Source organism: Cyprinus carpio, chromosome B3, assembly GCF_018340385.1.
Source record: "Cyprinus carpio isolate SPL01 chromosome B3, ASM1834038v1, whole genome shotgun sequence".
NCBI classification, from domain to species: domain Eukaryota; kingdom Metazoa; phylum Chordata; class Actinopteri; order Cypriniformes; family Cyprinidae; genus Cyprinus; species Cyprinus carpio.
Window position 1 is genome coordinate 27,479,254 of NC_056599.1, and position 17,391 is coordinate 27,496,644.

The 17,391-nt window shown below is 36.7% G+C and overlaps 1 protein-coding gene across 1 annotated transcript in view; it reads right to left on the minus strand.

Moving 5' to 3' along the window:
- LOC109082215 (corticotropin-releasing factor receptor 1) overlaps positions 1-15,287 on the minus strand; it is a 40,721-nt gene extending 25,434 nt beyond the window's left edge. Inside the window, exon 1 of the mRNA XM_042720597.1 lies at positions 14,886-15,287. Coding sequence (XP_042576531.1) covers positions 14,886-15,085 — 200 coding nt within the window. The 5' untranslated portion in view covers positions 15,086-15,287. The remainder of the gene's footprint in view (positions 1-14,885) is intronic.
- Between the last annotated feature and the right edge of the window lie 2,104 nt (positions 15,288-17,391).

A 17,391-nucleotide genomic window follows, 5' to 3' on the forward strand; every position in this document is an offset into this window, starting at 1 on the left:
TCTTAAGTTATGGCATAAATAACGGCAGTGCGACTCAAAGGTCAATTTGCCTGTGATATCAGCTTCAGGCTGGAGCCGGTATTTACGACTGACCAAAGACCAACAGTGACCTCCAAATCAAAGCAGTCATCATTATTAGATAAGCAGCAGAACTTCCCGGATCAGAAAAATAAAAGAATAACTTACAGAAGCATGAGTAAACTCTTAGGGCAGTGCCAACAGAACAGAACTGGTTTAGCAGCCAAAAATGAGAAGAAAGCACCATTAAAGAGCACCATTATTTCTCATCTACTTCCCTGGAAATGGTTACCTGTTTAGGGTTATTAAGCAATGATGCACTGACACATGACACTGATGTGCATCACTTATTTAAGCCAGTTTCTCATATTTCATTGATTAGTTTAAATTCCACTGGCTGCTGGACAGAAACATAATGTTGTCATGCATGTTTATGCCCGTAAGAGCTGATTAATATCCATCCTTCACTCTCTCTAAGCACCCCTGACCTCTTTTCCAATTAACTCTGACATTTCAAAGGAAACAAACGTAAAACAGAGAGATAGAAAAAAGATGGAGGTTTGGTTGAATTGACCTTAAGCAATAAAACGTACCAAACAATCAAATTTCCTGTCAAAAGACATGAAACGGGACTATATGCTGTCATAGATTTAGATTTCTAAAAAAACAAAAACAGAAAAAAAAAAAACTAACATTTATGCTCATCTCAGATCCACAAACACAAATCCCATAAACACACAGTTAGCAGTTGCCTCAGTTGTGCATTTATGTGTCATCTCAGTGGGAAGCTGCTAGTCTGAGGAAATTCATTTACTGCAAAGGATGCAAAAAAAACAAATTATGACATTGCTCAGCACCAAGGCCTTTGTCTCTCTGCCTGTGCATCTCATTAGCAGATCAAACTTAAAGAGAAAACAACATCAGCATGAGAAACAGAACCATTTCTGAACATTACCTTACAAAAAGGCAAAATAAAAACATTAGTTTTTAAATATGCTTTAGTTTTGCAGTTATATGCTTGAATTATAGGTAGCCCAGACAGAATCTGCACTTTTCTTGCAAGTTTTTCACCTTTTCCAATGCTGATTTTTAGGGGAAATCTGCAGAATTTATTCAAAATATAGTAAACAGAGCTGTAATAACCACAATTTTATTCTTAACTTAAAGCATCAAGAAATTAGAACAGATAGAATGACCTACATAGATAGAAGGACAGAATGATGAATGGACAGATCTTTCAAAAACATTTAAAAAAAATGGTAGTGCACCACTAGGATTGTTTAATTCTTTTTTTTTTCTCCAGAAATGGGAATGCTACTGGACATCTTTCTCTAGGTATAACACACCTCCTTGAGATATAAACAGCCATTCAGCTGTAATGGTAACATATCAAAGAGATGAGATGTCTTGAAAGTGACATCAGAGAGTGGCTCCATTAGAGCTCTAGAATAAAGACAAAAAGCCTCAGTGAATGCTCTTTGTAAAAGCCTCTCTCATACAGACATGGAGTCACTGTTCTTTACCCAAACCAGATCCTTTACCCGAGACAAAACCGCATTTCTCAGCTGGAAACTCCACCTCAGCTAATCATTTTGACTGTTTGTCAGATTGTACAGCAAGATCAAGGTACCGAAACCACATTTTGTTTGAGAATGGATATAAATAAACTCCCGCCTATCAAAACTATCTGAGATAAACACGGTGGGGAGAAAGCCATCTGACATCTGCAGGATAGATGGATGGATTGTGAAAATGATGATGCAATTTTCCTGGTGACAGATGGGAAGGCGCGCCGTCTTCTGAATAGTAATCGCCAGCTTCAGAGGTTTATGAAGAAGAGATGAGATGAGACTTGACGCTTAAACTCAAGTCATCACTGGTGTTTATGAATGGCGCCTCTGGTTTATAATTGCATAATAGAGGTTATCTGACTAAGCGCCCAAATCTGCTGTCGAGTTTTCTCGCTTTGTATCTTTTTCATCCAATTTGATAATTAATATTACAATTAGACCTGTCAATTTAACACATTCATTTAGTACAATTAATTATACAAAAAAAAAAAAATGCATTATACCAGCCTTAAAATGGGGGAAAATGGATTATGTTAAATTTTATGGAAAAAAAAATGAATCACATATTGACTTTTAAAGCCAATATTTGCAAAAAATATTTGAATGTCTATTAAATGCTTTACCTGTCACAACAATATTGTGTTTAATTCATTATTTTGTAATTAACAACAAAATTTTCTGTGCATGCCATTCAAAAACCACAAAAGCCATAGCTACTGAAAGCACTGGGTTTTAGAGGTTTTTGCCACAATTTTGTATTTGATTTAATTTCCCTCAGTTAACTGACTAGTGTGATGGATGAATGAAGACAAACAATGGGAGCGGGTGAGGATGACTTTTATCTTGAAGAAGGACGGCTGTGAGGCCAGTGTTGTCCTTGTGAAAACACAAGCTCAGGGCGTTTAGCAGCAGAGTATCTGCCGCTTATGCGGTTCCCTGACCTCGTTCACACAACACTCTGAGCAGCTGCCTATGACATTACTTTCTCATTAGTTACGGATGGTACACCCACAAATCTTCGCACACAAACTGTACACACACACACACACACACACACACACACACACACACACACACACACACACACACACACACACACACACACACACACACACACACAGTGTAAATACACTATGCTGGCAAGTGTTTGTGGTTAAATGTGGCTGTACTTTCTGTTAATTAAGTCCTGTTAACATGGTGTATTGTTAGAGATGTTTCTGTTAGGATGTGATTTCCCACACAATGCCAACTAACAAATTTGTCTTTTACTGCATAACTCTCATTAATTTTTCCCACTGCAGTTCTCAGTTGCTTTAGTTCACTTCAAAAGGAGAACTGATTAATATTTTTTGTTCTAGTTTACAGCATATAAGTGTGTTAAAAAATATTGTTGATAAATGAAAAAGCATGCCATTAAAATGTGCTAATTTGTATTTGTTAAAAAAAACTGTAATTTCTCACCCTCCTGTTGTTCTAAACCCATATGCTGATGGGTGAAATGCACAAGAAAATGCTTATTAATTAACACTGCTTTTCCCCCCAATACTAATCACATTTGTGAAGTGCCAAAAAGACAGCAAAGTAGGTTTTATGCTGCATAAAATGCCATAAAACTATTAAGAAGTAATCTATATGGCAAACCAGGTTCACTGGAAAAAACATGGCTGTGATACCACCTTTGTAAAACAATATTATGTTGCTTCTTGCACACTTTGTGACAATTTCAAAGTGAAATGTCTAGTGAGTGGTGTATCAGTTGTATCCTAAAGAGATGAATGTGAATCTGGCAACATTTAATTACAAGACTCGTACCTGAGTGCAAGTGAAATGCTGTACCAGGTGAGCTATCGAGCAAGTTTACTATTTCAGAACAGCCATACATACGCTGGTTACGTAATGAAAATATCAAGATGAATTGGTTTACAAATCGTGCACTATGGTAAAAGTTGTTTTTTTTTTTTAAATTTTTTATGAAAATAAAAAAGACAATGTACTGATATTCTTCCCTGAAATCTTACTTGTACTGTACAGATGTCACATCTATGCATCGCACCATGATTGATGGTTTCATGCATGTATCATAATCGAATATAATGTGCCAGTTTGAATATATGAAATGGAGAATGAAATTTTAAAAATAAGATTTCTCAGTTCCTTACAAAGACTTCAGAAGTCTTTAAAAAACACAAAAGACACCTGTATTATTTTATGATTCTTTTATGATATTTTTGTCCTTTAAGAAGCTTAAAAACTTGTGTTGTATATCAAAGCCCTGCATAAAGACTCTCCTTTTGTAATCAATGGAAAAAATAACAGCATAAAGGTCTGAAACAACATGGCGGTGAGTAAATTATGAGTAAATGATTTCCTTTTTGTGTAAACTATTCAATACAACTCGCTAAAGCTCGATGACATTTTCAGAAAGTCACTCTTACCTCCCAATGAACTCCTCCAGTAGAAGTACACATGGATGTCCACTGTGGCTCTACTGGAGTGCGCAATGATTGACCCTGTTTCCCCAAACAAGCCTCTAAATCCCTGTGAGCCACACAGGAAAAGGCCACATATGCGATACTGATCAAGCCCACATCATCTGGACATGAACTCTATGTTATAGCATGTTTGGGTGCGACATATTAAGCATGAGCAAAGACCTAAATTATTCATCATTAAAAATCGATGCACCAGAAAATCCATCCCTGATCTATGAAGAAAAACAGTGTTATAATAGATAAAGGAATCTGTTCCTTCTGGATCGATGAGCACAAGCAAACAAAGATGATGAGGTTTGAGACGTAAGATTAGAAAAAACGAACTCAGCTAATAGATGATGGCTTCTGCTTCCCATTCAGAAACAATTTCCTAGATAAATATATAAAGAGCGCACACACACTGGTTTACATTGTTTTTGTGAGGAATCTCCATAGGCGTAATGGTTTTTATACTGTACAAACTGTATTTTCTATCGACCTACACCAACCCTAAACCTAAACCTAAACCCACTGTACCCCTTATAGGAAACTTTCTGCTATTTCAGATTTTCAGTACACTCCATTATGTATGATTTATTAACTTGTTTCCTCATGGGGACTTAAAAAATGTCCCCACAAGGTCAAAATGTACTGGTATTACTCTACTTGTGGGGAGATTTGTATCACTATGCTTTATTAAAATAAACAGCCAGTGGTGTAAAACTGGGCCACTGCTGGCTCTGTTTAACTCAAAGGGTTACATACTGTACATGACAGTATGGATCAGGGGCACAAGCCTTCTCCAGTTACCACCCAAGCAGTTAATCAGAGCACTATTTTTGCCATGACAGCTCGCAGATTTTACCTTGACAAAATGCAGACTAATTATACCCTCTTTTCTTAGAGTCTCTTAATAACAAGTCAATGCCTTCACGCTGTTAGTACTACTAATATTATTATTGGTTGTCAAAAGTTAAGTTTAATTGACTGAGCAAATGAGCATGATGAAATTGATGTTGATTCATATTTCAGACATGAATGGCAGGCTGTAGAATTCTTTTAAGTGACTAAAGATGCCTTAATATCTTTGAAAAAAAAAAAAAAAAAAAGTCTTCGTCATTTTGATTGGCCGGTTTTTGACTTATTAGATTAAAAAACTATTTCTTGAACTGACATGTCCATTATGCCACATACACACAAAATGAAGTAGATATTTATATCTGGTCCATTCATAAAAAAAATTCACTTAGTTTTAAAATTACAGGCTAACCTAATCAGATTTAAGGGGAAAAAAATAATAATTAGATTACTAAAGCATTAGCTCCATTGAAAGCAGCGCAACCCTTAAAGAATAAAATTGTGGCCTATAATACCTCAAAGCGGGAGGTCTGCAAATCTCTAACTGCTCGATCCGCACACAGGGCACAAGTACTCATGTTGCCAACCATCACCATGGCAGCTGAGGGCAGTGTTGCCAGGTCCGCGTTTTTCCCGCATGAATTGGGTTATTTGAACACTGTTGCCGTGGGTTGTTTTTCATGTCTGTGGGTTGAAGCGACCCCAATAACGTGATATTTAGCCCATGTAATGCAAATTTTACCAAGGGAACCCACCCAAAACGTGTATTTTCCTCCCGGAGTAGCAATTTGGCAGGTTTTATTGTAAAACCTGGCAACCCTGGCTGAGGGTGGGGGTCAGGGAGGCGCTCTCTGTGCTGACAGGCTGGCAGTGCTGGTGACAAGTGGCCATAAGTTCTCCCCAGTGGAAACCTGGGAGTGTGCCTGCTGCAGCACTCATGAAACAAACTATTAATACAGAACTAATCCTATTCATGCCACATAATAATGATTGAAATTAAAGCTCTACTATAATAGGTCTTATGAACTGCAATATGATCTATACTGCAGTTTAATACATATAATGTTAATATTCAATACTTTTATATAACAGACACAGTACTGACAGATCACAATAAGTTATGATATCTAAAAATATATATAATTGAAATTAAAATTACATATAATGTTAGCTATGTATTAAATGTCAAGTAAGGGATATTGCACATCCAGCTAGTTGTTATCACAGAATAAACCCTGACACAAAATACTGATTTAAGCTGAAATATTTTATTAACACATTATTTTTGTTCTCTATTAAATTCTGAACGATGCACTACAACTGAGCTTCATTATGAAAGGTCCCTTTTTAATAAATTAAATTTCCAGAGATTTTTATTACAGTATTGTAAATAGGGTGGCCATCTGTCCAGTTTTTGGTCGGACAGTTACCATGTCCACCTAATGTGCAGGCTTGAGTCAGATGCTCATTTGTCCTCCTTTTAATATCACCACTATTTGATACTTTATCCGATTTTATATAATAATAATTATAATAACAATAACAATAATTATATATTATACATATATTATTGGCTGTTTTTGTTCTATTTCACCAGAAGAAATAGTTCAAAACAAAGTGGCTGCAGAATCACTGCATTTCTGATCAACAGTAGTGTTTTGTTCCTGAATGAGTCAGCTGTTTTGAATGACTTTATTGTGTGAAAGAATCAATGATTCACTCATTTAGACAATGACTTGCCACTACCTACTGGCATTTTAGGTTTCATGTATTTTCCAACATTCTATGTTTCTATAGTCAATATTTTATATTTAATGCAATAAGCTCATAACAATTTATGCAACTGTAATTACATGCATGTACACAAGGTTAGAATAGCTGCACTAAATAACTACATACATACAGCGGGTAAAATAAGTATTGAACATGTCACCATTTTTCTCAGTAAATATATTTCTAAAGGTGCTGTTGATATTAAATTTTCAACATCCCAAGTAATCCATACATACAAAGAAAACAAAAGAAATATGTTCAGAAATTAAGTTTTTTGTAATAAAGTGGAATGACACATGGGAAAAGTATTGAACACATGAAGAAAGGGAGGTGCAAAAAGGCATGGAAAGCCAAGACACCTGCTGAAATCTATCAGTAATTAGAAAGCAATCCTGCCCCTAGTCAGTGAAAATTAATATTAGCTGGTTCAGTCTCAACTGATGGCCTATAAAAAGGTGTCCTCATGACCAATGTGTCACACAAGAAACATTTCATGATGGGTAAAAGCAAAGAGCTCTCTCAAGATCATCACAACCTTATTGTTGCAAAACATACTGATGGCATTGGTTACAGAAGGATTTCTATACTTCTGAATGTTGAGCACTGTTGGGGCCATAACCCGGAAGTGGAGAAAACAGGTGCTTCTCGCAAGATGTCTGACAGAGCAGTGAAAAACAATAAAAAAATCAGAAGAGTTTTCTAAGAGCCAAGGACCACTTGTGGAGATCTTCAGAAAGGCCTGGAATTAGCAGGTACAAATGTTTCAAAGAAAACAATAAGTAATGCACTCAACCGCTGTGGCCTGTAAACACGCTCACCACGCAAGGCTCTATTGCTGAAGAAAAAGCATGTTTAAGCTCATTTAAAGTTTGCTGCACAACATTTAGACAAGCCTGTGAAATACTGATAGAATATAGTCTGGTCAAACCAAAACTGTATTTTTTGGATGCCATAATACACACCATGTTTGGAAGTCAAATGGCACTGCACGTCACCCCAAAACATCATGGTATGGCACTGATCAAATTCATATAATTGAAGGAAGGATGAATAGAAAAATGTACCGAGACATTCTTGATAAAAATCTGCTTCCATCTACCAGGATGTTGCAGATTAAACAAGGGTGGACATTTCAGCAAGTCAATGATCCCAAACACAGCCAAGGAAAAACTCATTTGGTTTCAGAGAAAGAAAGTTAGGCTGCTAGAATGGCCAGCCAATCACCTGACTTGAATCCAATAGAAAATCTATGGAAAGAACTACAGATCAGAGTTCATAGAAGAGACCCATAGAACCTTAAAGATTGGAAGGCTGTTTGTGTGGAAGAATGGGCCAAAATCACACCTGAGCAATGTATGCGACTAGTTTCTCCATACAGGAGGCTTCTTGTAGCTGTCATTCACAAAGGCTTTAGTAAAAAATAAATTTCAGTAAGCGTGTTCAATACTTTTCCCCTGGGTCATTCCACTTTATTACACAGAACTTAATTTCTGAACTTATTTGTTTTGTTTTCTGATGACGATCGGAGGACATCATCACCTGAACTTAATATCTGACTGTGTTTGTGGCTAGGGGAAGGAAGCAATTTGTGTTTCAAGTGTCATTGATAAAATGTGTAGGGTTTATGTCCCTGGCGGCTATGATTATCAAGAAAGGCTGTGTGAACGTCACCTAGTAGCTGGCATATTGTAAGTTTTGCCTGTAAGTGGTAGAGGCAATAATAAGAGACCACTGTTTCACAGTACTTTATTGTATAGCATAATTTATTCATATTTATAAGTATAGTTGTTGAAGATGTGTAGACCAGTCTTACCTGTCGTTCCAGTTTGAAACAGTGCTCCGTAGAACCGGAGCCATCCTCAATTCATTCCATTTTCTAAATGGGAGGGGGCTAGGAGATGGTAGTTCATATCCGTTATATGAATAAGTCAGTTTCAGTGTAGTTATGCTATAATATGAGGTTTTTTATTTGTATTAATGTGATTTTTTCTTTTTGTTTTTTTGGTTTGAGGCAATGTGTTCGGTGAGGTGTACTTTGAGATATGGGCTTCCCCTATGATTGGTGTCATGCCATTATCGTCTGGCGGGAAAAACAGCCTATTTAGAGCAGTTTGTATGCGACTAGTTTCTCCATACAGAAGGCAGGCTTGTGCTTGTGAGAATGTGTATGCTGAAAGACTCACACAGCATTTTCCTTGTGTTTTGTAGTTTCAGTGCTTAGTTAAAATATCACTCTGAAATTCATCAGTGAGCGGCCATGTCACTCAATAATTTGAGCCCTGGAAATCATTCCTAACTCCTTCTGGCCTTTAGTTACCCCGTGAAACACAGAACTTAATTTCTGAAGATGTTTGTTTTGTTTTCTTTATATGTATGGATTACTTGGGTTATTACAGACATCTGGTGAAAATTTCATGTCAACAGCACCTTAAGAAATATATTTACTGAGGAAAATGGTGACCTATTCAATGATTATTTTACCCACTGTACATCCATCCATCCATCCATCCATCCATTTACCAGACCAAATATTGTCCCTCCCAAAAGTTTTTTAATATATTCATTACTCACTCTCAGAGGAGAATTTCTTTATTCTGTTGAACACAAAAGTAGATATTTTGAAGAATGTGGGTAACCTACAGTTGCCGGTAGCCACTGACTTCTAGAGTATTTTTTTTCTCCATGCCACTGAAGTGAATGGCTACAAGCAACTGTTAGGTTACCAACATTCTTCAAAATATCTTCTTCTGTGCTCTGTGGAAGAAAGAAACTAATACAGATTTGGAACAACATGAACATAAATGAAGTTAGAATTTTAATTTTGGGGTGAACTATCTTTTTAGTGGATGAATCTTTTTCTGTCATTGCTTGCAAGTTTAATATTTATTTTTCAGTTTTTATCCTGGCCTAACTGAATCCCACAAAGTGTCCTCCTTTCTGTTGTTTTAGTAATTGCCACCCTAATTGTAAATTTGCAAATTACATTCTCCTCCTCCTCAAATAAGTGCAAAAATCAAACATGAACACCTGAAACACTTGAATCTCCACTCATACAATTTGTATGCTTTTTAAGCAACTCCTCCTTTCACAGGCCTCTTCTGAGTCTCTGCATGGGTCTCGCAGTCTTCCGGTGCCTGCTCACGACTGCATGTGTTTTGGTTATTAGCATTCCCACTGCCTGCGCTAATAGGAGTGCGTTATCACAGCTGTCTATTCAAGTCCTCCCCCTCATCACTCACTTCCCATTGATCCACTGCACCAAGCCTTTTCGGCTTAAGATGTGTCCTTTCAAGAATAATCTCCCGCTCAGAGTCGGGCTCCACAATCACAATCCTCTGCAGCTAATGTTAAGATGGGTCACAGGCAAAAGCACTGAGTAATGCATTTTAGGCCATAAACATGGTAACCAAAATTGTAAACTGCAGGGAGCTAGAGCAGGCCGCTCTCTCTGCAGGAGGTCGGCGCTAACAAGCCGCGGCTGCTTTGCGCAGGGCCTGCGGCACCAGAAGAACAAGCCTCCTAGAGCGTCCTTGAGCACAAATGGTGTGCAGATGTACTGGTAACGTCCCGTGCTGGGGCCCAGTAAGAGCGACCTGTCTGTCCACTCGCACAGTATAGTGGGGGTGCTGGCGAAGTGCCATTGCCTCATACAGCGGCCATGTGCTCCTAGGTCTGCTGACTCTATCACCCTGCTGACCCTCATTGCGTAAGCATGGACGGAAATAGAAGAGCAGAGGTCCTCCTCATCTAGTGCTGCTTAAAGGAAGAACAAGTTTACTTTGGAATGTTTCGAGAGTGACTACATGAAGAGAAGGCACTTTTCAGAGGTTAATAGATGGTTATCAAATCTCTAAAGCACTACTCAGATGGTAGTAGTTTTATGTAGTAGTAAAATAACACTGAAATCTATTTTGAAAGAAGTCTCATGCTTACCAAGACAGCATTTATGCGTTCAAAAATACATTAAAATATTAATAACATAAATTATTAACAAAAAAAAAAAGAAAGAAAAGAAAAAACTTACCTTATTCAGGTGATGGCAAATCTGAATTTTCAAGCAGCTACTATTATTCAATTGTTACATGATCTTTAATAAATGCTGATTTGGTACTCAAAAAACAAAAAAAAACAAAAAAAAATTGTTGAAAACAGTTGTGCAGCTTAAAATTTTGTGTGGATACCATTATTTTATTTTATTTTGGGAGGAGGACTTCTTCCTCATCTTTTTTTTTTTTTTTTTTTTTTTTTTTTTTTTAGGATTCTCTGAATAGAAAGTATAAAATAACAATGTGAAATAGAAATCTATTGTGTCTTGACTGTCACTTTCGAACAAACAACATGAAATTAAATATATATGCAAAGAAAGAATATATAAAAACAGTGTTCAGATGGGAAGTTAACAGTACTACCAACTGATATTTTACTCAGAAAGTTGGCAAAACAGTCCATAAAGAAGGCGCACCAGGCAAAAAATCAACACATTTCACTCACAGCATTTGACAAAGGTCAAAACAAATGAAGAGAAGCTTTGTGTAACAATAATAAACCACAATTGCTGTCTTTCCAATTCAGACAGGATTACAGCTCTCAGACAACCATAACTGCTCTCGTTCAATTCTGACAGGATTAAAATCACAAAATGCATCTGTGAAACACAAAGTTACATGACCTCCTCAGGGAAAACCAGATCCATCCAAATAAACATCAACAGCCGAAAACTGCTAAAAAGCTTATACCACTAATGTGGCCGTTTTAACAAAGCGCTGTTTGTGATTTTTATTAATACATTTGTTTTTGCCAGAGGACATCTAATGGACAATTGTTTAGCAAAATTTAGCAGGATACATGCTATTCTAGTTAGAGTCATGCAAAAAGCACAATTGCTGCTTTCATGGATTTGTTTGTTTGTGTTATAAGTAAAAGCTCTGATTGTTTGAAATAATGAAGCATTATTCAATTTAGTTACACACACATAATCGAAACCACTATGGAGTCCTCAAAGATAAATACACACTGCTTTCCCAAGAAAAGTACTTTTTATAGGTAGAAACTCTTTCCTTCTGGGATAAAGGGTCTTGATTTCAACTTGCATTTATTGTGGTTTATTTTGAGGCATTATCTGCAGAGAAATACTGTGTTTCTGCTTCTCTGTATTCCCTCCTGTCTCTGCCCTGAAGGCACATGTAAGAAGGTTTTTGTGTCACACAGGACAGGAAGGTTCTCCCAGTCTAGCCTTTTGTCAAAAAACAGGATGAAAAAAAGGCTAGCTGCCAACAGCGGCTTGTCACTGTTATGTTGACCTGAGCTGCTGCGGCTGAGCCCTTCAATGGTGCCGCCCACAACAGCTTTGCTCTCCTTTCATACTTTGATGCCTCCTGCTTTTTACCCAGCACCACTCATTCTGTGAATGATGGAGGAGCCAGGTTAAACTCGGCTGACAGGTGAGCACTGATATGGAATACAAGGGCATTCCTGAAATTACGCCAATATCTCATCCAATATAGGATGATTGTATCTAATATCAACAACAAAAACAACAACCTCCACTCATAAACAACACATAAAAAAAGGATGATTGTATCTAATATCCAGCTTGCAAGTCTTATTTTCCGCTCTTACACAATGCAGCAAGGTAACAAACATCACAACTGGATGTACTAAATTCAATGGAATAAGATACAGTGAGTAATTCATTCTGCAGTGCTGGACAGAATCTTGTATAAACACTATGGTTTGGTCAGAAAAGTATATTTTGATTATTTGGCGAATATTACAATCACAATTTTATAAACATATAATATATATATATATATTATATATATATATATATATATATATATATATATATATATTATATATATATATATATATATATATATATATATATATATATATATATATTATATGTTTATAAAATTGTGATTGTAATATATACACCCTTAGTAGTTGTTAATAGTTAATTTTATAATAAATATACTGAGGGTTGCGACTGTTCGTGTCCACCCTTAGTAGTTGTTAATAGAAAAAAGAAATTATGTATGGATGTATGGAAGAAATTATGTATGGATTTATTAGTATTGCTATATCATTGTATTTTGTATATTCCAAAACAAGAAAAAAAAAAGAAATATTATAATATTTTATTTATTAAGTTCTCATTATTTATAATGTTGTAAAAATTATATATATATATATATATATAATATATGAATATATATATATATATATATATATATAAAAAAAATATTAAACATATTTGTGTGTGTGTGTGTGTGTGTGTGGTGTGTGTGTGTGTGTGTGTTAATTATATCATATCTAATAAATATAATAATCTGTGTATGTATGTATATGTATATTCATGGTGTCTCAGAAACACTTCCAAATCCTGGATCCCTTGCTGTGCAAATGCAGTCTGCTGAAACATTAATAAGCCAATTTAATACTCCTGTCCTTCTGTCCTTGTGGGCAGACACTAAATGAGTGCAAGAACACTCTGTGTTTACCCTGAACATCTGTTCACCGTGTATTTCATTACACTTTTTCCCTGATAGAGGACCCGTTTGAGCCCAACTACAACTTTACAGCCTCTGTACTCGCACCCAGCCTCAATATATCCATGACGCACTGACTTGGGAACATTAGCTAGACAGACAGAGGGTTATCAGCAGGGCACATCGTTGTGAAAAGCAGCATCCAATAAATCTGTCAGCTGACTCCTAGTGTGATTTTGATTGGAAATCCAGGGAAAGATGCGAGAATATCTTCCCCGGATTAATCAAGGCAGATTAAGTCTGGGATAATCTAGTCTAAATAATCCTAAACAGCATGGATATTTCATCTGCTTACTCTCCGCAATCTGTGGCCAAAACACCAAAGAGTGTGGGGGAATGCTGAAATACGTGACTTTTCTTCTCCTCACATCCAGTTTGACACATTGATCCAGGCTAATTAAGGCTTGGACATTATCCCATAGAAACAAGTCTCTCAGTTTGATTGAGCATAATATAATGAGCGCCAACTCACTGAAGACCTTCAGTTCTTGTCCCTAAACCATGGCACTTCTGGACTGGAATAATCATGAAGAGGAGTGTGCGTGCCCTTGATGTGCTGCTAAGATGTCTTCATTTCTACACCATCAGTCTAAAATCTCATTGCTGGGAGCACTCCGCTGACCCATGACGTATTGATTTGCTCAGGTGCCCTGACAAGAGAGAGAGATAACCTGGACAGGTTGTCCTTGGACCTCAGAAGCCAGCGAGCATATTCAATTCTCCGTTCTCTGCCACTCAGCTGGCCAGCCGATGTATAGTTTCTGTCAGCAGCTGGAAAATCAATTGATGTACTGATGGGATGTGACAAGAAGATAGCCTATATTTGTGTTGGGGGCTGAGCCTGTGTCCCTCTCAGTTAAACTGATTTAAAGTTGATCCAAGCAAAGGACACTTGACATGCTAGGAGAGCTGTCCAGAAAAGGGATCATATAGGGATATCTGTATATTTGGGATTATTTTTTGCACACGCAAAACTGATCTACACAAGATACAAAATTGATCTATCTATCTATCTATCTATCTATCTATCTATCTATCTGTCTATCTATCTATCTGTCTATCTGTCACATATACACACACACATTAGTTTTTACTATCTTTCTATCTATCTATCTATCTATCCACATACATATACATATACACACACACATTAGTTTTTAAAGAAAGATATTGATATATGTTATAGGAGAAAGGAGAAAAATCTGCAACCATGTTAAAACCCAATTATTATTTTTTTTATTTTTTTATTTTTTCTCGGATAAGCTACCAAAACATTGCTTCATTTGTGAGCCAATGGTGTGCGTTTGGACCAGGACTATTGCATATGATTATCCAACCATGGCAGAAGGAGGAGTGTTTGGAAAGTCTGTTTGAAACATCAAGTCATTATTTTTGCAATTCCATTTAGTTGCTGGCATAAAAATGACACACTTTACTCCATTAGGTATCCTGAGCAATAAAGGAGCCACAGCTGAGCAATACATTTCCCCCTAAATCTTTTACAATCCTGAGAATCCTTAGTTACTTATTCATCCACACACTTCACAAGGCAGTAGCAGCAGTTCATACATGAATCTCTCTCATGCGAGTCCACCTGTGTAACTAATGCAGCAGAAGCCCTCACAGCAGAGGCACTCACCCACCTGAGTCTCATGAAGAGGATGAAGGCGACCAGCAGGGCTCCCAGAGAGATACAATGTCCCAGGTAGTTTATGATGACTGCAATGTGGTAATGCAGCTTGCTCTTCTTCTGAAAGATCACAAGGGAAAGACACACATAGAAACACATTAGGAAGATGAGAGACTGATGTCCTGCAGATATCTGACATCTAAATCCCAACATGGAATAACTCCTAAAAGCTTTCTGGGGTATTACAGGGACAGAAAAAAAAAAAAAAGATTGCAGGAGAAAAAAAAAAGTTCCAGAGGACTCTTAGGAACTCTGTGAGGAACAAAAATAACTCTGACTGCCCTCCCATAATGGTACAGTATATTATGTTTTGCTACCTGTTATTATCCTGCCAATTTAATTTCAGAGAAAACATTAGTGTCAAAACAATTGAAAAAAATCAAATGGCAGTTATTCAGGTGGCAGGTTTTGAAAATAATCTTCAAAGCAGGATACATTTTCTTCTTTAAACTATTCACATAAAACCACCTCAAAAATCAGAAATGAAATTCTCAAAACTACTTGTACAACCTCCACAAAATAAAACAGTTTTTCTCAGTCACTTTGGTGCATTTCTCAAATCAGAAATGAAATTCTCAAAACTACTTGTACAACCTCCACATCATCTAGTCATTTATACACATCATAAAACCAGTTTCTCATTCTTTTGAACAAGTTGAGATTGCTTTTGTACATTCATGCAGTTGATTATGCACATTTATCTGCAGTTTCCTAAATTATCAGTTGCTAATGTCATGTTACTCAAAATGCATTATATAGTTTTCTGTGCAATAGTCTTACACCTCAAAACATCTAGTCGTTAGCTCATCGTATAAGTCACTGAATGCAAAAAGGTTCATCTAGTTGTCATAAACTGCCAAGCACATTTTTTTTACACATTATTATTAGACTTTTTTGTAAATTTGGCATGAATTATGCAAGTGAATCTTGACTATTGAAAGAGAATGTAGATAAGCCAATGATAAACCATTTCTCTGAAATAGCTCAAAGGTTCATCTCATGACTCTTCAGTTGGAAAGCATACACTGTATAGACAGACAGTTACACAGTGGACTTATCTTTTTATTTTCATCTTTGTGCCCATATTTCTTTTTTCCTTCTCTATATCACAATGACATTGTAAAGGTTTTTTTTTGTTTGTTTGTTTTTTTTTTTGGTCAGACCACTAGTAAAAGTGTAACTAGGAATTCTATCCAGTCTCTTTCAATCAGTATCCCACATACAGTAATGTGTAAATTTGTACTTTTGAAATGGATATATGGCATACATAAGCATATGGCATAATGTTCAATACAGTAACTTTCATTCAAAATGTTGCCATAGTTTACATCAGAACATCCCTCCAGAGTACACTGTTATATTGACAACATGACTAAGAAATTTGACTGTCTTATTCATACACAGTGACACAAGGACTTGTCATTCTGATGGCACTGACGTTAATTGACACAGATATTTATTTTTGAGAGAAGAACTAAGGATTTTGAGTAAGAGACTGGCTTTTGCAGGTAATCCATGGTGTTTTGCTATTTGTACGAGTTGTTTTGAGAAATGCACTTACTGTTTTGCAAATGTCAAGGATGATTCGAGAGAATGTATTGGACACCTTTAACATCCTTTAAAGAAACTGAAGTCCCTCATCAAACTACTGATTGGATTGGACACCTTTAACATCCTTTAATCTTTCAATTTTCTAGATTATTACACTTATCTGGTGCTGCCAGATTAGATATGAGTGTCTCAGTGGACATTAAAGATAAAATAAGCATTAAATAAATAACTTAACATCACATACCTGTAGCAGCCAACACACAGAATGACCCTTAACCTAATCGCATACTAAAAAAAAAAAAAGAGTCTCATCCGTAATCATTAGCCTTGCACATGAGGATCGCATTACACCGCTCTGCCTGACACTAATGCTAACAGCATCCAACCAGCAACTGTTATGAATATTTCACTCTGTGATGAGTGAGGCAGATGTTCATGGTCTCCACTATCATGATGATTGCCAACCTGACATAATTCCTTTAATTAAGCGATTAGCTCTGGCTCAGTCAAACGGTTGCTTGCTTATAGCACAACAACTCACATAGAGCTGAAGTTTATGCCCATGTTTGAGCTAAAATGTCATGCTTGTGGAAAAAAACAAACAAACAAACAAACAAACAAACATATTAATAGCCTTGCCAAATGATTCCATGAAGCATATGTTAATCACGTAACACTCAGGTTAGTGTGTGTGAACATATAGGCATCATGTGCTCTTTCATCGCCAGCCCAGCACCTTTCCTTTCTCTAGCCCCTCACTGCGTCCTCCTGGTGCAAAAATCTGTCGCTGAATTCCTGCGGACGTCACAGGATGGGCCTGTGAGGCAAACCCCCACTGGTCACTGCATACCCTGCGGACCACTGAGACCAGAGGACCAGACTGTCCAAGCAGGGGGAGGAAAGGCAGT